This window comes from Bufo bufo, chromosome 1 (genome assembly GCF_905171765.1).
Source record: "Bufo bufo chromosome 1, aBufBuf1.1, whole genome shotgun sequence".
Taxonomy (NCBI): domain Eukaryota; kingdom Metazoa; phylum Chordata; class Amphibia; order Anura; family Bufonidae; genus Bufo; species Bufo bufo.
The window spans coordinates 559,447,912-559,471,810 of NC_053389.1; the positions used below are offsets into that span (position 1 = coordinate 559,447,912).

The 23,899-nt window shown below is 41.4% G+C and overlaps 1 protein-coding gene across 1 annotated transcript in view; it reads left to right on the plus strand.

The window, feature by feature from the left end:
* CD36 (CD36 molecule) overlaps positions 1 to 23,899 on the plus strand; it is a 67,318-nt gene that overhangs the window by 19,490 nt on the left and 23,929 nt on the right. The window contains exons 5-9 of the mRNA XM_040414068.1: positions 385 to 476; positions 3,702 to 3,751; positions 5,266 to 5,335; positions 11,546 to 11,733; positions 12,256 to 12,374. Of these exons, the coding sequence (XP_040270002.1) occupies positions 385 to 476; positions 3,702 to 3,751; positions 5,266 to 5,335; positions 11,546 to 11,733; positions 12,256 to 12,374 (519 nt within the window). The remainder of the gene's footprint in view (positions 1 to 384; positions 477 to 3,701; positions 3,752 to 5,265; positions 5,336 to 11,545; positions 11,734 to 12,255; positions 12,375 to 23,899) is intronic.

Sequence of the window (23,899 nt, forward strand, 5' to 3'; positions counted from 1 at the left end):
CCCTTTCCGTCCCGAAAAAGGATGAGGGCTTGTGTGGCCTAAGATACACCAATTTTGTATTGGTGTGCATCACAATTCTGGAGTCAATTTCTGTCTCAGAGTAAGCCACCCAGTTGGTGTAGAGTCAGAGAAAGGTGCCTATCCCTGCATCATATGTATCATCCAGCATGAGTCACTGCAGATCTAGACAGTCTATGTTTACATGATCTATAAGATTAGTAAATCTAACCCAATGTTTTTTATTCCTTTTAAGAAAATTCTAAAGTTGGCAAACATCTATCGTCTTTAGCTAGCAGATCATCAAGTATTTATGTGTTTGGCATTCACCCATAAATATGAAATGCATAACAGTAATGGAAAATAAATCTATTTTTCTATATCCAGTACAACGGAACTTATGACGGCCCATATGTCGTGTTTAATGGAAAGGATGACATCAGTAAAGTTAACCTGATTACCAAATACAAAGGAGAAAGGTATTTTAACTGATTTATTGTTCTAATATTAAATATAGAGTCTACTCATATACAGCATTTTAGTCTTGATTTACAGAAAAATATGTAGTTAAGTATATGCGAAGAGGTATCTCCCAAGAGAGAGAATCATCTCACTAGCGCCACCTATTGGAAGTGGCTCCCTATGATTCGACTTTCCGACCTAAGTCTTGGGATTTGACAAGAGAATATAGCCAAGCCAGATATCCATCTTTATTCCCTTGTCAAATCCCAAGCCTTGTTGGAGGCTTTCCAATAGCTAGCGCTTACAAGATGGTTCTCTTGGGAGATACCTCTTTCCATATTCATTTCCCATGGGGCATTGCTATGATATGTGCTCCCACTATGTCTCCATCCAGGACTGGTCTTCTTAAGAAGGTTTAGCACCCTGTCTAAGGCTACTTCCAAATACAGTTTTTGCTGCATCCAGCAGGGTTCAGCAAAAACGCTTCCGTTACTGATAATACAACCATCTGCATCCGTTATGAACGGATCCGGTTGTGTTATCACTAACATCCGTCATGAACTCCATTGAAAGTCAATGGGGGACGGATCCGTTTTCTATTGTGGCAGATTGTGGCCGAGAAAACGGATCCGTCCCCATTGACTTGCATTGGGTGTCATGCGGGACCTGCCGGATGCTCCGCATCCCAGGACGGAAAGCAAACTACAACATGTTGCAGTTTGCTCTCCGGTAATGGGAGCGCAACCAAATGGAACAGAATGTATTTTGGAGCATTCCATTCTGTTCAGTTACGTTTTGTTCCTGTTGACAATGAACGGGGACAAAATGGTAGCATTTTTTTTCCGGCATTGAGCCCCTATGACGAATCTCAATACCGGAAAACCAAAACGCTAGTGTGAAAGTAGCCTAAGCCTAGTTAAGTATATAAACAGCGTCTCTAGTACCCAGCTGTGCCTACAAGGTCTATGTCCTAGTAACCCGTAGAATATTCAGTAGTATTAAGTGTCTACATATCTTTAGCTCATGGTTATAATATGAATGTATTGTATCACTAGTTGTTCAATTCCTGGATTCTCATGTTTCAGTATATTCAATGACCCCTTACTTGTAACTAGTAACATGAAAATGATGTATACAGTGGGGACCATTAGCATATATTGTGCTCACTCAGTGCGTTGGGTCTAGTTCCAGTTGTCTTGTATGCAGGGAACATTTCCCGATAACCCTAGGATACATTTTACCAGCAGGTATATTGCTCTTGCCTGCTCAATTCATATTCAATGTCCTAAGTAACACTACCTATTGTCACATGGAAAAATCCACATAGAGTACCAGACCGAGTTTGTATACTATATTAATTCATATGATAAAAAGAGGGTTTGCAAAAAAAGCAACATCCTTGAGGAACACAGATAGGACTGGCAAAATTAGCTGTATGCATATATGTAAACAAGAGATTCAACTATGCAGATAAAAGGCTAATCATAAAGTGTAAAGTGCCAAGAAAATCACAAGCCTAATACAATGATCTGCAGGTGTAGGCACCATCTTGGAATGTGGGACGCAGTATTGGTAATGGCTCTCTTTTGAACTATATTTCATTTTGTATAACCACTTGCAGATCATTGTATTAGGCTTGTGATTTTCTTTGCACTTTATGATTAGCCTTTTATCTGCATAGTTGAATCTCTTTTTTTACATACATGTATACAGCTAAGTCCTGTCTGTGTCTTTCTTCCTCCAATGATGTGGCATTTTTTGCAAACCCCCTTTTTAACAGTTTTTATCATATGAATTTATAAAGTATAAGAACTATTGTAATTGCATGTGGTGTGGTAATTTTTGTAGGTTTGTGTATGTAATCAATATTTGGCCTAAAAGGAATAATGCCACAAAGGGGATGGTTTGTTGTTGTTTTTGGTTTATGTAGGAATCATTCTATTGTCTCATGGATTTTTACAATAGCAATGTCAATATTTTATATCCTTCAGTTTCTATAAACTGTATTTGGTTCAGGTCCGTAGCTTTGCTGCAATATACAGTACAGACCAAAAGTTTGGACACACCTTCTCATTCAAAGAGTTTTCTTTATTTTCATGACTATGAAGGCATCAAAACTATGAATTAACACATGTGGAATTATATACATAACAAACAAGTGTGAAACAACTGAAAATATGTCATATTCTAGGTTCTTCAAAGTAGCCACCTTTTGCTTTGATTACTGCTTTGCACACTCTTGGCATTCTTTTGATGATCTTCAAGAGGTAGTCCCCTGAAATGGTTTTCACTTCACAGGTGTGCCCTGTCACGTTTAATAAGTGGGATTTCTTGCCTTATAAATGGGGTTGGGACCATCAGTTGCGTTGAGGAGAAGTCAGGTGGATACACAGCTGATAGTCCTACTGAATAGACTGTTAGAATTTGTATTATGGCAAGAAAAAAGCAGCTAAGTAAAGAAAAACGAGTGGCCATCATTACTTTAAGAAATGAAGGTCAGTCAGTCAGCCGAAAAATTGGGAAAACTTTGAAAGTAAGGGCTATTTGACCATGAAGGAGAGTGATGGGGTGCTGCGCCAGATGACCTGGCCTCCATAGTCACCGGACCTGAACCCAATCGATATGGTTTGGGGTGAGCTGGACCGCAGAGTGAAGGCAAAAGGGCCAACAAGTGCTAAGCATCTCTGGGAACTCCTTCAAGACTGTTGGAAGACCATTTCAGGGGACTACCTCTTGAAGCTCATCAAGAGAATGCCAAGAGTGTGCAAAGCAGTAATCAAAGCAAAAGGTGGCTACTTTGAAGAACCTAGAATATGACATATTTTCTGTTGTTTCACACTTGTTTCTTATGTATATAATTCCACATGTGTTAATTCATAGTTTTGATGCCTTGATAGTCATGAAAATAAAGAAAACTCTTTGAATGAGAAGGTGTTTCCAAACTTTTGGTCTGTACTGTATCTACTGTACTTATATTACATGGGTTGTTCAGGATTAGAAAAACATGGCTGGTTTCTTCCAAAAACAGCTCCACCCCTGTCCATAGGTTGAGTATCGCAGCTCTGTCCCCATTGACTCCAACATAGCCAAAATGCAGTACCAGACCATGTACAGGGGTGGTCTTGTTTTTGGAAGAAAGCAGACATGTTTTTCTAAACCAGGACAACCCCTTTAGAGTGATTGTCTTTTGTAAAGAGTGACCTAAGGCTATCTCACTGATCCAAAACTGAAACTTTTTTCAGCACCCTCTCTTATTGGAAAGATGACTACTGTGATATGATAAATGGTACAGGTATGTATAACATTTAAAGCAGACTTTTGAAACCTAGGTTCAATTACAAAACAACATATGACTTACAAAACAGATGCAGGAAGATATGTAGCATACTTGAAGCCCTGAGTGATGCCCCCTTGTACTCCAAATGAGGTCTTCCTAGATGTATCAAATGACATACAAATTACATCCCTTCCTATGTTAGTGACCATAGCCTAGATAACTAACAGAACTAAATGTTGTGGCCACAGGCATGAATTTATGTGGGAGGACAACAGGGCACCAAGTTCAGCATTGGACTGAAGCTCCTGAGGGCCCACCCTCTGTGTACACAGGACATGTGCCCATTATTAATATGGTTTAATAGTATATCTGTTTTTGAGACAGACAGACAGCATTGTTGTTGGTGGTGTTCCCCCTTTTCTACTGTACCCCTCTGTAGTTGCAGAGGCTGCATATATGGATGTCCATCTGAGATCTGTTTTTTTGTTAGAAAGTCAGCTCTAGTTTCTGCTAGATCTTAAGGACTCTGTTTTATTACCATTTTATTACTGTGTGCGCTGGTGCCCACTGGAACAACCTCTGGTACTCTGCTGGGCCAGTCCAAGCCTTCCCTCTGTGAATACAGAGGCAGTTACTGAAAGACAGCTTGCCCTGTGATCAGTTGGGAGGATGATCTCTTAAAGTAAGGGGAAGAATGTAGATGCAGAAAAAAATGGCAATGTGCAGAGAGACAATAATTTTATTAAATTGGCAAGGTAGTCTGCTGGTAAAGCTCAGAGATTTATTACATAAATGATTGTCCATTAAAGGGGTTGTCAAGCTTCAATCCCAATTTTATCTCAGCCCTGGACAGCACAGTTCCTAATATAAAAAGAGCACTTATCTGCTCCTCACCATTCCATTCCAATACCAAGTGTCCTGTCTAGCTCCTTCTGGTTCCCAGCATTTAAACTTCCAGATGAGATCATATGCACCGCTGTGGCCAACCACTGGCGTCAGCAGTGACGTTTCTCCATGAGGAACGTGGCCTAGCAGTAAAGTGCCTCTTGGGGACTCGTCACAGTGGCACACATGACCTTGTCTGGAATCTTACATGCTGGGGATCGAAAGAAGTCAGAATGGAGCCTTGTTGTTAGAATGGAGCAGTGGAGAGCAGGTGAGTGCCTTTTTAATGTTAGGTATAGCTCGGTCAAGGGCTGAGATAAAATCGGGATTCAAGCTGGACAACCGCTTTAAGAGCACAAGTCATTTTCTGAGAATTCTAACCATTGCCCATTAGATATTATACTGGGAAAGTTTCCAATATACTGTTCATTTATTAAGCAATTGTATGAGCGTGTATTGTAATTCATATGAATGGTTGTATAAGAAATCATCAGATTACTTTGATGTAAAGTGTCCTAAATAGAAAGCATACTAAGGTGTAGAGTACCAGTTCGATAGCATTTTTTTAAAGCTTCGGGTTTTGAAATAAATTCTCTGCTGCAACTTTGAAGCATTAATAATTTGTATATTTATATGTAATACAGATGCAGCTTCATTTCCTCCATTTGTGAACAACAAAGTTCCTCTATATTTCTTTTCATCAGAAATTTGCAGGTAAGAAATGAGATAAATTTTGATATCTTTTAAAGAGGTATTTGACAAAAAAAAAATACTGGAGCTGTAACATATAATGCATTATCTCTGTTACTGGCTGTTGCAGAGTAAATATACTACTATTATGTAGTATTATATAGTAAAACATTGCACTGGGCTCTCCCGTTATAGAGAACTGTTATAGAGAGGCTCTCCATTCTGTCTCATAGCGAGAGTAGGGAGTCAAGCAGGGGTAGTATGTTCATAAGTAGTTAAAGATCAGCTGCATCATAAGTGTACATTTGATGTATTCACATAATACTGGTATTATATACGGTACTCCTATATATTACATTACAATTACGTTTCTATATTGTAACAGCTATTGGTTTTTAACTCCATAACACCTATTTTCCTACAAATGGAAATAGATCAGCTATACACTTTACTTTTCCAGCCGAGGTATCAGGTTGCACATAGTCACGTTACAGCTAAGAATAAGAAGAATCCATCATATGACCTAACTGCAATATAAATAACAGATTTATACAATTCCATTTAACAATTATCATGCCTGAGATTCACCGATATCATACAACAGTGGTCCCCAACCTATTTTGCACCAGGGACCGGTTTCATTCAAGACATTTTTCCCACGGACTGGGCGGGACACATGTCGGGGCAGGTGATGTTATTCACGCACATAACAAAATACTGTACAATATTGCCAATAATAACACTTTATAAAGGCCAATAATACTGCTACACCATAATCCTGTTTAGGCCCCCACTCAGTGACTTACAGGTGATGTCTCCTCTGGCTGGAGTCATTCTCTTTCCTTTTTTTCCTCAGTCTTGCACAGATCACGTCTGTTGACCACAACTTCTCAAAATTGAACACACCTATTTAGTATTAATGCCTCAGTTTATGCCCCTACTTGGTAATCATCCCCATTTACTCCCCAGTAGATCTAATGCCCCATCAGTAGTGTCCTATGTACATATAAAGCCCCAGTAGTTACCTATTTACATATAAAGCTTCTAAGTAGTGCCCTCTTTACATATAATGCCCCCCAGTACTGGCCTCTTTACATATAATGCCCCCCAGCAGTGGCCTCTATACATATAAAGCCCCCCAGTAGTGGTCTATTTAAATATAGCCTGGCCCCCAGTAGTGCCTCTTTACAAATAGTACCCCCAGTAGTGTCCATAAACCAAATAATAATAATCATTTATAAAAAAAAAAGAGCAAAGAACTCACCTCACTCCTGCTGTTATTCTTCTACCCTGCTGTTGCTTTGGCTGCCTGCGTTATGGCACAGGGTCTCTGCTGGCGTTATGTCATCATGCCGCCTGTGACCAGACGCAGTAGGTCGCAATTATGTCATCACGACCTCCTGCACTTTAGCACCTAGCGGCCTTCAGCCTATGAGGCTAAACGGCGGGGCACAGAAACCAATAGTTACCGCCCCCACCTCTCAACAACGGCTCTCCCCTCAGACCAGTACCAGCTGGCCCCCAGTGGTTGGGGACCGCTGTCATACAAGGCTTTCATAAATGTTACAATGTTACATATTAACTGGAATTTTCCTTTAGACCTTGGCCAAGCCTAAAATGTGTCTTTGCCTTCTTGTATCAATTTGCAAAACCTAAAGAACTAATTAAACTAGTAAACTATGGGAGACTCTTTTCAAGTGGCTTCTGACTAACAGAGAAAGTGTTCCACACTTGGGTCTTCTTCTATGACGTCTGTACGCCCTAATAAGTAATATTGACATATGTTCCTTAAAGAACCACTAAACATACTAAAAAAAAACCAATAAAACATAACATAATCTTCTTATTTTTCTTCTTGTTTTGTACGATATCACACAGACCATGAAAAATATAATAGAAAACCAGAATATTCTTCTCTTAGGCTGCAGCTATGTCTTCTACCCCCTACGCCTCTGATGCTAGAGCATGTAGCTGGGAAGTTTAGGAGGAGAGGGCTGAGGTTAGGCTGGATAATTTTTGTCTACAAAGTGAGTGTGGCCATTTTGATGGAAGGAATCTCCTGGTTACCAAGAGGACCAAATAGACTTGGTAGCTACCATAGTACCAGTAGTACCAGCTGTAGTAATGCATACTGAAGTACCAGCCATAGTACATATAGCTGAATAGCTCATCTGTCTAGTTACATTGTGATAATTCCACCTTTCAATGCACAAATGGGCAGATTTGCCTTTTAGCAGCTTTGGAAAGCTAGTGAGTATGTAGAGGTATTTCTGGGGAACAAACTACAAGTTTAATATATATTCACAACTGTCCTGATATCATATTTATGGATATACTGTATGCATAATATATGTTCTAAGTGTGACCTCCAGTACATGTCTGCAGAGGTTGTTACCCAGCTTTCCCAGACTGCTGAATTTGCATAGTTATGCAACAATAAATCCCTTTACATAGTAACATAGTTTAAAAGGCTGAAAAAAGACATTTGTCCATCCAGTTCGGCCTGTTATCCTGCAAGTTGATCCAGAGGAAGGCAAAAAAAACAACTGTGAGGTAGAAGCCAATTTTCCTTACTTTAGGGGGGAAAAATTCCTTCCCGACTCCAATCAGGCAATCAGACTAACTCCCTGGATCAACGACCCCTCTCTAGTAGCTATAGCCTGTAATATTATTACACTCCAGAAATACATCTAGGCCCCTCTTGAATTCCTTTATTGTGCTCACCATCACCACCTCCTCAGGCAGAGAGTTCCATAGTCTCACTGCTCTTACCGTAAAGAATCCTCTTCTATGTTTGTGAAGCTAGACAAGCTTGCCTTTCAGGGTTCTGGAAAAGCTGAGTGATAAGACTGTAGAGCTGCATTGGTGACAAATGATTATGTTGCCCTGGTGCCATATGATAGATTCACACAATATATCAGGGCAGCATAGTGTGTGTTTTATATAACCAGTATGCAACCATCACTGTCCCACAGAGATTGTTACCCTGCTTTCCCAGACTGCAGAATGCCAGATCAGTCTATTTATGAATTGGTAAATCTCCAGTAGTGTAGAATATCTATCTGGATTTGCTAGCCAAGAGCCTGGAAAAGCTGAGTAAGAACCTCAGTGACAATTCCTGTATACTGTAGCAAAGCTAGGTAGATTTGCATTTCAGAGTCCTGGGAAAGCTAGGTTAACACCATATGGAGCTGTAACAAAGACTGCAGAATACTAAATATATGAAATATAAACCCCCCTCCCTACTACTAAATAGTGCCATAGCTAGACAGATTTAGCTTTCAGGGTCCTAGTAATGTCTTGCATTTTCAGTGTAATGATTCTGAAGCATCTTTTCTTAGAACTCTAGTACCATTCCTCTACAGTGTATTATTCCTTATAGGAGTTTATGAATAAATTGCCAGCAGTCTGCAATAAAGGGCCAACTGGGCCATATTAGTTGTGGGTGTGACACTCCACCATCTGAAACTTGCAGCAGTAATAGGGTAGTATCAGGCTGTGCAGGGGCATACCCCCAGTGGTAACACTTAGGCCCCTTTAACACAGGCGAGAATTCCGTGTGGGTGCAATGCTTGAGGTGAACGCATTGCACCCGCACTGAATCCGGACCCATTAACTTCGCAGCATGTTCTATATTCTGCATTTTTCACGCAACGCAGGCCCCATAGAAATGAATGGGGATGAGTGAAAATCGCAAGCAGTGCGGATGCAATGCGATTTTCACGCATGGTTGCTAGGAGATGATGTTAGTAAATTGATAAAAGTCAATTTACTGTATTATTTTCCCTTATAACATAATTATAAAGGAAAATAATAGCATTCCTAATGCAGAATGCTAAATAAAATGTTGCATGAGGGGTTAAAAAAAATATATATATTAACTCACCTCATCCTCTTGTTCGAGCAGCCGGCATGTCTTCTTTCTTCAACTTCAAGGACCTGCAAAAGGACCTTTGATGACGTAATCGCGCTCACCACGGTGACGTCAGCGCAGGTCCTGCTGAATGAAGAAGTCCGGGTTCGGGTCTGGGTACGACATTCAGTTTTTTCTCACGCGCGTGCAAAACGCATTGCACTTGCGCGGAAAAAAACTGAACATCGGAACGCAATCGCAGTAAAAAATGACTGCAATTGCGTGCCTACATGCACGGTTTTCCCGCAATGCACACGCTACTCATCCGGAGCAAATCCGCGACGCCCATGTGAAAGAGGCCTTAGTGATGAGCCGAAGGGGCTATATTCAAACTTTTTGGGTGAATATTTGTCATATGTTCGCGAATTCAAGGTTATTTTTTGATTGCGAAAAATCGACAATGTAATATTCACGTAATGCGCACTAAATACAGGCGTGGGTCACTTTTGCTACATTTTCCAAGCTGCTAGAAGTTTCCTGAGACTGGAGAAAATGGTAGGCACGGCAAAACATAAAAAATTTCTTTATATGCAGTTGCAGTGCTCCAATATATTCGCAATTGTGCTAATCGGCACTAATGATGCGAATATTTTGGCGTGAAACTTCACATTTTAGCAGGTCTGCATGTATGTATGGACAGCAGAACCTATCACACTACCTAACACCCTGCACTGCAACAGCTACACTATATCAGGATATAACCTACACTGACTATCTGTATTATATATATAAGCTATATAGCTATCATTCTAATGTAGTGTGGAAAGCACAGATCACAGCAATGACACTGCTGTCTCTCTCTCTCTCTGAACTGCAAAAAAACTGTAGAAAATGGCTGCTGGGGAGGTTCTTATATAGTAAAGGGGTAGGCAACTTTCCTATTGGTTGCTAGGGATGTTGCTAAGTTCAGACAAATATATTGATGCCTTCTCATTGGCCCACAAGCAGGAAGGGAGGTTACTGATGAAAAAAAAATCTTGAAAATTCGAAATTACATATATATATATATATATATATATATATACAGTACAGACCAAAAGTTTGGACACACCTTCTCATTCAAAGAGTTTTCTTTATTTTCATGACTACGAAGGCATCAAAACTATGAATTAACACATGTGAAATTATATACATAACAAACAAGTGCGAAACAACTGAAAATATGTCATATTCTAGGTACTTCAAAGTAGCAACCTTTTGCTATGATTACTGCTTTGCACACTCTTGGCATTCTCTTGATGAGCTTCTTGAAGGAGTTCCCAGAGATGCTTAGCACTTGTTGGCCCTTTTGCCTTCACTCTGCGGTCCAGCTCACCCCAAACCATCTCAATTGGGTTCAGGTCCGGTGACTGTGGAGGCCAGGTCATCTGGCGCAGCACCCCATCACTCTCCTTCATGGTCAAATAGCCCTTACTTTCAAAGTTTTCCCAATTTTTCGGCTGACTGACTGACCTTCATTTCTTAAAGTAATGATGGCCACTCGTTTTTCTTTACTTAGCTGCTTTTTCTTGCCATAATACAAATTCTAACAGTCTATTCAGTAGGACTATCAGCTGTGTATCCACCTGACTTCTCCTCAACGCAACTGATGGTCCCAACCCCATTTATAAGGCAAGAAATCCCACTTATTAAACGTGACAGGGCACACCTGTGAAGTGAAAACCATTTCAGGGGACTACCTCTTGAAGCTCATCTAGAGAATGCCAAGAGTGTGCAAAGCAGAAGTCAAAGCAAAAGGTGGCTACTTTGAAGAACCTAGAATATTACATATTTTCAGTTGTTTCACACTTGTTTGTTATGTATATAATTCCACATGTGTTAATTCATAGTTTTGATGCCTTCAGTGTGAATCTACAATTTTCATACTCATGAAAATAAAGAAGACTTTTTGAATGAGAAGGTGTGTCCAAACTTTTGGTCTGTACTGTATATATATATATCACTATATTCTAAATATTCTCGAAGATCTGATATTCGTGATTAATATTCTCGATTCGTATATTCGCGCCCAACACTAGTAACACTGCAGACTCTAAGCAATTCATTCAACTTCTGATAGGAACAATAGAGGAACGATACAGCATAGTAGTATATAAAACAATGATGCAGAATTGTAATTACACGAGGAGTGCAAGATACTAAAACAGGTATGTCATGAGAGGTGACAGGTCCTGTTTAAAGGGTTTCTCCAGAAATGATTTAACCTGTCCTAGAATGTGAATTGGACTGGTTGCCTCAATTCCCGAGAGCCCCTTTAAGTCATCAGTATGGACACAGAAGACATAAAAATTTCTAAACAACATTTGTTGTGTCTTTGGCAGATCTATATTCGGTGACTTTGAAAAAGAACATAAGTTGAGAGGAATTAAAGTGAATAGATTTGTAGTGCCAAAACGAGCTTTTGCCTCCCCAGTTGACAATCCAGACAACCACTGTTACTGCAGAGATATAGATATTTCTAGAAACTGTACTGCTGCCGGTGTGCTGGATCTTCGACCCTGCCAAGGTGGTAAGTATGCTGATAAAATCTACTGTGAGCTGTTCAAATAACCTGCACTATAACCAGGAAATTCTCTTTTGTCGTGTTGGACCTGCATCTACAGCAGAATTCAGGCTACCATTTAAGGCAGTCTGTATTAAGGCCTGTTTATATGGGCTGAGAACCGGATGCAGGGGCATTCATTCATGTAAATGTAATGTGGTCAAAATCAAATATCGCACTGTTTATGTGCTGCTGATCGAATCTTGTATGTCATCAAAAAATATCACTTGTCATCTGTTTATATAAAAGGACTTTTAGGGGGAGACTATCAAAACTGGCCCATAGCAACCAATCAGATTCCACCTTTCATTTTCCAAAGGAGTGCTTAAAAATGAAAGGTGAAATCTGATTGGTTGTTTTGGGTAACTGTGCCAGTTTTCCTTTACATCAGATTTGATGTACCCCCCCACCTGCACCCCATAGACTGCACACAGGCCTTCGAGATCTCTATTATATTACTAATAGCTTCTTCATTTCCTGATTTTGTAGGAAAGCCCATCTTCCTTTCATCACCTCATTTTCTGGATGCCAGTAAAGAGATTTTGGACACCCTTGAAGGTTTGAGTCCTAATCAACATGAGCACGAGACTTTTGTAGATGTGGAACCAGTAAGTTGAATTACTGAATATTGTATAGGCAAAACTTCGTGGCACTCTGCCGTCTGTTTGCCGCTGGAAGTCGGGTTCCCACCCCGTATAAACAATAATATAAGAACTCCAGCAATAGCGTTGCAAAAAAGGAATCTTTTAATAGACACGTGCGGCTGTTTACAATTCATGACGTTTCGGCCCTATATTGGCCTTCATCAGACTACAGCAAAAAAGGAAAGAAAGAAAAATGAAATAAATAATGCGATCACATCTTGTATGTACATATTTATAAAGTGTGCCAAGGCAAGTGACATGGAGTAGGACACACAGGTATTGGGCAATAATCAAGGTCCAGAGGGTTCTGTGGTCATGTCCTCCTGTCAGTCCGTGGACGGACATATCATCGGTGCAGGTATTGTAATTCAAATCCATCATCATTGGGAGCATGTTAAGGTATATAATGTTCAACTAAACAGAAGTCCATAAAGTGCTGAAAAGTCCATGGGTATCAGCAACGCAACAGGAGTGGAAAAAATGGTCTAGGTGGAGCTTAAATCAAAGTAAAATGTCCCTATATTGAGGATAGAACGCTGGTGTATAAAACCACTGGGGGTGAGAACAGTTGGCCGCAAATCCATGGATAGATAAAAGGGATTTGGGAGGGGGAAGGGGGGGAAAGAGAGAGAGAGCGTGCAGGGCAGGAAAAGAGATAATGAAAATGCATAGATATGTGGCTGGGTATCCAGGAAGGATTACATTGTCATTAGATACTAAACTAATATACACTGTTGGCATTATGCAATTGAATGATGTCCTACCTTCTGCCGCTTTGGGGTAGATATCCAGGATACAGGCGTCTGTGTGGATGTGCAATTGCACTGTCTGGGATGCGCCTCTGGTGTAGTCGGACGCGCGCCCTTATTTAAGAGAGCGCGTCCGGTGGTAAAGGGGATGGCGCATGCGCACTCAATTCCAGTGCGTGTCGCGCCTCGTTCCTGTTTCTGGATGAGATCCGGTGTGTCTGTGCCGATGCATCTCAAGCCTCGCTTGTGATGTTAGTGTTGCGCATGCGCAGATGATGTTAATGCGTACCAAGCCTCGCTCTGAACCCCGGCAGGAATATAGGGGATAGTTGGAACGTGTGGAATATTAATAGCTGGTACAGAGGGAAAGTACAAATAGGGAGATATAATGGAAAGACGACATGTTTACATAGGGGAAGGGTAAAGTGGGGAGATGAAATAAAAAGATATAGGAAACATGAGTACAGATAGATGATAATGTTATTAGAAATATGGACATACAGACATAAACCATATATAGGTAACATACCAAAAAGGATACTATACCATAACGTGAAAAGGATACTATGGATGACCCAATATTGTGAAGGGTGGTGTGACTAATGCATCTAAAGAGGAACAACAGAGAGCATGAGATTGTGGTGGAAAAAATATATCCACATACTATCACTTATATAGATATACAGATACACAAATGTAGACTATACGATATATAGTATATATGATATATATGATATAATGACCTAGGTGGACTGATCGTGGGAGGGTCTTTGGGTATGGTAAGAGCCGGAGTAAAATGTGTAGGGTGAGGGGAGGACGTCATGGATGCTGGCCGTTAGGTATCGTAATGTACTATCAAATAAGGCTGTGAATTTCATAGTCCCTATTTAACCCCTTGGGTTCCAAGCTGTCAAGTGTGTGAATCCAGTATGCTTCCCTCTTTTTTAACAGTTTAATTCTGTCGCCTCCCCTCCTACTAGGTGTGATCTGTTCAATTACTTGGTATTTGAGTTGCGAAAGATTGTGGCCTGCTGATTCAAAGTGTGCTGGTACCGGGAGTAGTAAATTTTTGCGTCTAATATTGGATTTGTGCTGGCAAACCCGATCGCGTATTTTCTGGGTTGTTTCCCCCACGTATATCTTCCCACAGGGACATTTTAATAAGTAGACGACAAAATTAGTTTCACATGTAAAGAAACCGCGGATCGGGAAGCTTTTGCCTGACTGTGGGTGATGAAATTGGGGTCCTTTTAGTACATTCGAGCACTGGGTGCAATGTATGCAGGGGAAGGTTCCTATCTTTTGTTTTTGCATGAATGTTTGTCTCAGGGTAGTCTTGGCCGGGCCAATGTCAGCCTTCACAATTAGGTCCCGTAGATTCTTGGGACGGCGTGTACAAGGTAATATTGGATTTTTAAATTCGTTGATATCTGGATAGGCTTTTTGTAAAAGGGGCCAGTGGTTCCTAATGCTGTTGATTATTTTGTTAACACTCGGGTGAAAAGTGTGAACGAACGGTATCCTATTGGCTATTCCTGTCTGTTTTTTTGATTTGGGTTTGGATGTTTCATGGAGAAGATGTTGTGGATAACCGCGTGCTAGGAATCGTTGTTTCATTTCGGTGATTCTGGTTTCTTGAAGTGGGGCTGTTTTAACTATACGGCGTATCCGTTCGAATTGAGAATGTGGGAGTGACTTTTTGGTGTTTAAGGAGTGAAAACTGGAGAAGTGTAATAGGCTATTGCGATCTGTTGATTTTCTGTATAGATCTGTGGTAAGGGAACCGGTAGGAAGTTTGGTGACCATGGTATCAAGAAAGTTAATGGAATCAGAGTGGTAGTGTATAGTGAATTGTAATTCTGGGTATATAGAATTAAGGAATGTGTGGAATTCCAGTAAGGAGTCCAATGGGCCATCCCATATGCAAAAAATATCGTCAATGTAACGTTTCCATATTTGTACTTGTGTGAAAAGTGGATGTGGGTAAACGTGGGTTTCTTCAAAATCTGCCATGTACGAATTTGCATAGGGGGGCGCCACATTGGACCCCATAGCGGTACCCTGTTGTTGTAAATAGTAAGTATCTTGGAACAGGAAAAAATTATTCAATAGGACGAGCTCAAGTAGGTCCATGTAGAAGTCAGTTAAACTAGGTTGTATGTCCTGTGAAGAGAGTAGTCTACGAGCTGCTTGTAGGCCTTTTGAGTGTTGGATGGATGTATATAGGCTTACTACGTCCCATGTGACTAAAAGGGTGTTTGTGGATACTGGGGGTAGGTTGTGAAGTAAAGTTAAGAAGGAGGATGTGTCAAGCAGGAATGATTTAGTGCTTCTAATGATGGGGGTGAGGACTTTTTCCAGTAGAATGGACAGGGGTGAGAGAACCGAGTCAGTAGAGGCCACTATTGGTCGGCCTGGAGGATTCAAGAGATCCTTGTGTACCTTCGGTAGTATATAAATGACTGGCATAGTTGGATTAGATTTGGATAGAAAGGTCACTATCGACTCGTCAATAACTCCTTGTCCAAGGTAGTGTTGTAGGACTGTTTGTATTTTTTCTGACACTGATTTAGTGGGATCTTTTGTTAATTTGATGTATACGGATTGATCACTTAGTTGGCGATTGATTTCATCTATATATTTATGTTTGTCCATGACGACCAAGGCCCCTCCCTTGTCAGCTGGTTTGAGGACAAGGTCTTTCTTCTGTATGAGAGTTGAAAGAGCTTGTCTCTCTGTGTTATCTAGGTTGTGCATAAATTTATATTTGCCCATGGTTAAGTTTTTCCTGAATAGGGACATGTCACGTTGGATAAGGGTGATGAAGGTCTCAATGGCAGGTTGAGTTTTGGGGGGTGTGAAATGACTTTTGTTGCGTAGACCAAGGTCACGGATGGATATCCCTGATTTAGGCAAGGGGTCTCCTCTGTTGGTATCAATAGGATTACCGGAGAAATGGACCTTAAGTCTAATGTTCCTAAATAGTCTCTGTAGATCTATATCAAGTTGGAAGGTATCCAATTGATTAGATGGACAGTAAGAGAGCCCCTTTTCCAATAGGGACAACTCTGCCGGCCCAAGTGTGTGTGAGGATATGTTAATCACTAATGATTGTACCTGTGATCTTGTGGTGATGCCGGAATTTCCTCGTGTTGTGGTATTGGTTCCTCCTCTTTGGCCTCTTCTGCCCTGGGATCGCTGTTGTCGGTTGTCCGATCTGTATTGGAAATTAGTGTCGCCACTTGAACCTGACTGCGCTGAGTCCCTGGATGATGATCGTCGGTTGGCATAGTTGGGTCGGTTGTTGGTGACATCTGACCATCTGTAGACTCGGTTGTGTCTGTAGTCTTCAGTATCCCTGAAGAATTTGTTCCTCTTTGTTGTCTCCACTTCTTTGCGTTGCTGTGCCAGGGATGTCGTTAATTTCTCCTTGAGTTGATTATTGCCCAATACCTGTGTGTCCTACTCCATGTCACTTGCCTTGGCACACTTTATAAATATGTACATACAAGATGTGATCGCATTATTTATTTCATTTTTCTTTCTTTCCTTTTTTGCTGTAGTCTGATGAAGGCCAATATAGGGCCGAAACGTCATGAATTGTAAACAGCCGCACGTGTCTATTAAAAGATTCCTTTTTTGCAACGCTATTGCTGGAGTTCTTATATTATTGTTTATACGGGGTGGGAACCCGACTTCCAGCGGCAAACAGACGGCAGAGTGCCACGAAGTTTTGCCTATATATTTACTCTCCCTGACGGAGTGGTGCACCTGCCTAACCATGGCAAGTGGCACATTATCATACCAACAGGAGGAGATTTCTGAAATCCTGTCCCATGTCAAACTCTCCGGGAATTTTCTACAAACACCGCCTTCTGAATTCAAGGCACGCGACCTAGAGCGAGAATCACGGCGATTGCTCAACTACGAATTGCACAGCGTAACGATAGCCGAATACTTAAAGGTACAACGGATCCCGCGAGGGTTACGTATACGCACTAGACCAACATTCTTCAAAGAAAACCAGGAATTCTGTGAGAAATTCGAGCAAATACTCAACAAGTGCTCTTTTGACCTGATGGCTCTAACCCTTTCATATCTACATAACGCTATCAGCACAACCAAAACAGAAATTCATGCAATTGAAGAACAACTACAAGATATCATAACACCAGAAGACTACAATCAACTCAAGGAGAAATTAACGACATCCCTGGCACAGCAACGCAAAGAAGTGGAGACAACAAAGAGGAACAAATTCTTCAGGGATACTGAAGACTACAGACACAACCGAGTCTACAGATGGTCAGATGTCACCAACAACCGACCCAACTATGCCAACCGACGATCATCATCCAGGGACTCAGCGCAGTCAGGTTCAAGTGGCGACACTAATTTCCAATACAGATCGGACAACCGACAACAGCGATCCCAGGGCAGAAGAGGCCAAAGAGGAGGAACCAATACCACAACACGAGGAAATTCCGGCATCACCACAAGATCACAGGTACAATCATTAGTGATTAACATATCCTCACACACACTTGGGCCGGCAGAGTTGTCCCTATTGGAAAAGGGGCTCTCTTACTGTCCATCTAATCAATTGGATACCTTCCAACTTGATATAGATCTACAGAGACTATTTAGGAACATTAGACTTAAGGTCCATTTCTCCGGTAATCCTATTGATACCAACAGAGGAGACCCCTTGCCTAAATCAGGGATATCCATCCGTGACCTTGGTCTACGCAACAAAAGTCATTTCACACCCCCCAAAACTCAACCTGCCATTGAGACCTTCATCACCCTTATCCAACGTGACATGTCCCTATTCAGGAAAAACTTAACCATGGGCAAATATAAATTTATGCACAACCTAGATAACACAGAGAGACAAGCTCTTTCAACTCTCATACAGAAGAAAGACCTTGTCCTCAAACCAGCTGACAAGGGAGGGGCCTTGGTCGTCATGGACAAACATAAATATATAGATGAAATCAATCGCCAACTAAGTGATCAATCCGTATACATCAAATTAACAAAAGATCCCACTAAATCAGTGTCAGAAAAAATACAAACAGTCCTACAACACTACCTTGGACAAGGAGTTATTGACGAGTCGATAGTGACCTTTCTATCCAAATCTAATCCAACTATGCCAGTCATTTATATACTACCGAAGGTACACAAGGATCTCTTGAATCCTCCAGGCCGACCAATAGTGGCCTCTACTGACTCGGTTCTCTCACCCCTGTCCATTCTACTGGAAAAAGTCCTCACCCCCATCATTAGAAGCACTAAATCATTCCTGCTTGACACATCCTCCTTCTTAACTTTACTTCACAACCTACCCCCAGTATCCACAAACACCCTTTTAGTCACATGGGACGTAGTAAGCCTATATACATCCATCCAACACTCAAAAGGCCTACAAGCAGCTCGTAGACTACTCTCTTCACAGGACATACAACCTAGTTTAACTGACTTCTACATGGACCTACTTGAGCTCGTCCTATTGAATAATTTTTTCCTGTTCCAAGATACTTACTATTTACAACAACAGGGTACCGCTATGGGGTCCAATGTGGCGCCCCCCTATGCAAATTCGTACATGGCAGATTTTGAAGAAACCCACGTTTACCCACATCCACTTTTCACACAAGTACAAATATGGAAACGTTACATTGACGATATTTTTTGCATATGGGATGGCCCATTGGACTCCTTACTGGAATTCCACACATTCCTTAATTCTATATACCCAGAATTACAATTCACTATACACTACCACTCTGATTCCATTAACTTTCTTGATACCATGGTCACCAAACTTCCTACCGGTTCCCTTACCACAGATCTATACAGAAAATCAACAGATCGCAATAGCCTATTACACTTCTCCAGTTTTCACTCCTTAAACACCAAAAAGTCACTCCCACATTCTCAATTCGAACGGATACGCCGTATAGTTAAAACAGCCCCACTTCAAGAAACCAGAATCACCGAAATGAAACAACGATTCCTAGCACGCGGTTATCCACAACATCTTCTCCATGAAACATCCAAACCCAAATCAAAAAAACAGACAGGAATAGCCAATAGGATACCGTTCGTTCACACTTTTCACCCGAGTGTTAACAAAATAATCAACAGCATTAGGAACCACTGGCCCCTTTTACAAAAAGCCTATCCAGATATCAACGAATTTAAAAATCCAATATTACCTTGTACACGCCGTCCCAAGAATCTACGGGACCTAATTGTGAAGGCTGACATTGGCCCGGCCAAGACTACCCTGAGACAAACATTCATGCAAAAACAAAAGATAGGAACCTTCCCCTGCATACATTGCACCCAGTGCTCGAATGTACTAAAAGGACCCCAATTTCATCACCCACAGTCAGGCAAAAGCTTCCCGATCCGCGGTTTCTTTACATGTGAAACTAATTTTGTCGTCTACTTATTAAAATGTCCCTGTGGGAAGATATACGTGGGGGAAACAACCCAGAAAATACGCGATCGGGTTTGCCAGCACAAATCCAATATTAGACGCAAAAATTTACTACTCCCGGTACCAGCACACTTTGAATCAGCAGGCCACAATCTTTCGCAACTCAAATACCAAGTAATTGAACAGATCACACCTAGTAGGAGGGGAGGCGACAGAATTAAACTGTTAAAAAAGAGGGAAGCATACTGGATTCACACACTTGACAGCTTGGAACCCAAGGGGTTAAATAGGGACTATGAAATTCACAGCCTTATTTGATAGTACATTACGATACCTAACGGCCAGCATCCATGACGTCCTCCCCTCACCCTACACATTTTACTCCGGCTCTTACCATACCCAAAGACCCTCCCACGATCAGTCCACCTAGGTCATTATATCATATATATCATATATACTATATATCGTATAGTCTACATTTGTGTATCTGTATATCTATATAAGTGATAGTATGTGGATATATTTTTTCCACCACAATCTCATGCTCTCTGTTGTTCCTCTTTAGATGCATTAGTCACACCACCCTTCACAATATTGGGTCATCCATAGTATCCTTTTCACGTTATGGTATAGTATCCTTTTTGGTATGTTACCTATATATGGTTTATGTCTGTATGTCCATATTTCTAATAACATTATCATCTATCTGTACTCATGTTTCCTATATCTTTTTATTTCATCTCCCCACTTTACCCTTCCCCTATGTAAACATGTCGTCTTTCCATTATATCTCCCTATTTGTACTTTCCCTCTGTACCAGCTATTAATATTCCACACGTTCCAACTATCCCCTATATTCCTGCCGGGGTTCAGAGCGAGGCTTGGTACGCATTAACATCATCTGCGCATGCGCAACACTAACATCACAAGCGAGGCTTGAGATGCATCGGCACAGACACACCGGATCTCATCCAGAAACAGGAACGAGGCGCGACACGCACTGGAATTGAGTGCGCATGCGCCATCCCCTTTACCACCGGACGCGCTCTCTTAAATAAGGGCGCGCGTCCGACTACACCAGAGGCGCATCCCAGACAGTGCAATTGCACATCCACACAGACGCCTGTATCCTGGATATCTACCCCAAAGCGGCAGAAGGTAGGACATCATTCAATTGCATAATGCCAACAGTGTATATTAGTTTAGTATCTAATGACAATGTAATCCTTCCTGGATACCCAGCCACATATCTATGCATTTTCATTATCTCTTTTCCTGCCCTGCACGCTCTCTCTCTCTTTCCCCCCCTGCCCCCTCCCAAATCCCTTTTATCTATCCATGGATTTGCGGCCAACTGTTCTCACCCCCAGTGGTTTTATACACCAGCGTTCTATCCTCAATATAGGGACATTTTACTTTGATTTAAGCTCCACCTAGACCATTTTTTCCACTCCTGTTGCGTTGCTGATACCCATGGACTTTTCAGCACTTTATGGACTTCTGTTTAGTTGAACATTATATACCTTAACATGCTCCCAATGATGATGGATTTGAATTACAATACCTGCACCGATGATATGTCCGTCCACGGACTGACAGGAGGACATGACCACAGAACCCTCTGGACCTTGATTATTGCCCAATACCTGTGTGTCCTACTCCATGTCACTTGCCTTGGCACACTTTATAAATATGTACATACAAGATGTGATCGCATTATTTATTTCATTTTTCTTTCTTTCCTTTTTTGCTGTAGTCTGATGAAGGCCAATATAGGGCCGAAACGTCATGAATTGTAAACAGCCGCACGTGTCTATTAAAAGATTCCTTTTTTGCAACGCTATTGCTGGAGTTCTTATATTATTGTTTATACGGGGTGGGAACCCGACTTCCAGCGGCAAACAGACGGCAGAGTGCCACGAAGTTTTGCCTATATATTTACTCTCCCTGACGGAGTGGTGCACCTGCCTAACCATGGCAAGTGGCACATTATCATACCAACAGGAGGAGATTTCTGAAATCCTGTCCCATGTCAAACTCTCCGGGAATTTTCTACAAACACCGCCTTCTGAATTCAAGGCACGCGACCTAGAGCGAGAATCACGGCGATTGCTCAACTACGAATTGCACAGCGTAACGATAGCCGAATACTTAAAGGTACAACGGATCCCGCGAGGGTTACGTATACGCACTAGACCAACATTCTTCAAAGAAAACCAGGAATTCTGTGAGAAATTCGAGCAAATACTCAACAAGTGCTCTTTTGACCTGATGGCTCTAACCCTTTCATATCTACATAACGCTATCAGCACAACCAAAACAGAAATTCATGCAATTGAAGAACAACTACAAGATATCATAACACCAGAAGACTACAATCAACTCAAGGAGAAATTAACGACATCCCTGGCACAGCAACGCAAAGAAGTGGAGACAACAAAGAGGAACAAATTCTTCAGGGATACTGAAGACTACAGACACAACCGAGTCTACAGATGGTCAGATGTCACCAACAACCGACCCAACTATGCCAACCGACGATCATCATCCAGGGACTCAGCGCAGTCAGGTTCAAGTGGCGACACTAATTTCCAATACAGATCGGACAACCGACAACAGCGATCCCAGGGCAGAAGAGGCCAAAGAGGAGGAACCAATACCACAACACGAGGAAATTCCGGCATCACCACAAGATCACAGGTACAATCATTAGTGATTAACATATCCTCACACACACTTGGGCCGGCAGAGTTGTCCCTATTGGAAAAGGGGCTCTCTTACTGTCCATCTAATCAATTGGATACCTTCCAACTTGATATAGATCTACAGAGACTATTTAGGAACATTAGACTTAAGGTCCATTTCTCCGGTAATCCTATTGATACCAACAGAGGAGACCCCTTGCCTAAATCAGGGATATCCATCCGTGACCTTGGTCTACGCAACAAAAGTCATTTCACACCCCCCAAAACTCAACCTGCCATTGAGACCTTCATCACCCTTATCCAACGTGACATGTCCCTATTCAGGAAAAACTTAACCATGGGCAAATATAAATTTATGCACAACCTAGATAACACAGAGAGACAAGCTCTTTCAACTCTCATACAGAAGAAAGACCTTGTCCTCAAACCAGCTGACAAGGGAGGGGCCTTGGTCGTCATGGACAAACATAAATATATAGATGAAATCAATCGCCAACTAAGTGATCAATCCGTATACATCAAATTAACAAAAGATCCCACTAAATCAGTGTCAGAAAAAATACAAACAGTCCTACAACACTACCTTGGACAAGGAGTTATTGACGAGTCGATAGTGACCTTTCTATCCAAATCTAATCCAACTATGCCAGTCATTTATATACTACCGAAGGTACACAAGGATCTCTTGAATCCTCCAGGCCGACCAATAGTGGCCTCTACTGACTCGGTTCTCTCACCCCTGTCCATTCTACTGGAAAAAGTCCTCACCCCCATCATTAGAAGCACTAAATCATTCCTGCTTGACACATCCTCCTTCTTAACTTTACTTCACAACCTACCCCCAGTATCCACAAACACCCTTTTAGTCACATGGGACGTAGTAAGCCTATATACATCCATCCAACACTCAAAAGGCCTACAAGCAGCTCGTAGACTACTCTCTTCACAGGACATACAACCTAGTTTAACTGACTTCTACATGGACCTACTTGAGCTCGTCCTATTGAATAATTTTTTCCTGTTCCAAGATACTTACTATTTACAACAACAGGGTACCGCTATGGGGTCCAATGTGGCGCCCCCCTATGCAAATTCGTACATGGCAGATTTTGAAGAAACCCACGTTTACCCACATCCACTTTTCACACAAGTACAAATATGGAAACGTTACATTGACGATATTTTTTGCATATGGGATGGCCCATTGGACTCCTTACTGGAATTCCACACATTCCTTAATTCTATATACCCAGAATTACAATTCACTATACACTACCACTCTGATTCCATTAACTTTCTTGATACCATGGTCACCAAACTTCCTACCGGTTCCCTTACCACAGATCTATACAGAAAATCAACAGATCGCAATAGCCTATTACACTTCTCCAGTTTTCACTCCTTAAACACCAAAAAGTCACTCCCACATTCTCAATTCGAACGGATACGCCGTATAGTTAAAACAGCCCCACTTCAAGAAACCAGAATCACCGAAATGAAACAACGATTCCTAGCACGCGGTTATCCACAACATCTTCTCCATGAAACATCCAAACCCAAATCAAAAAAACAGACAGGAATAGC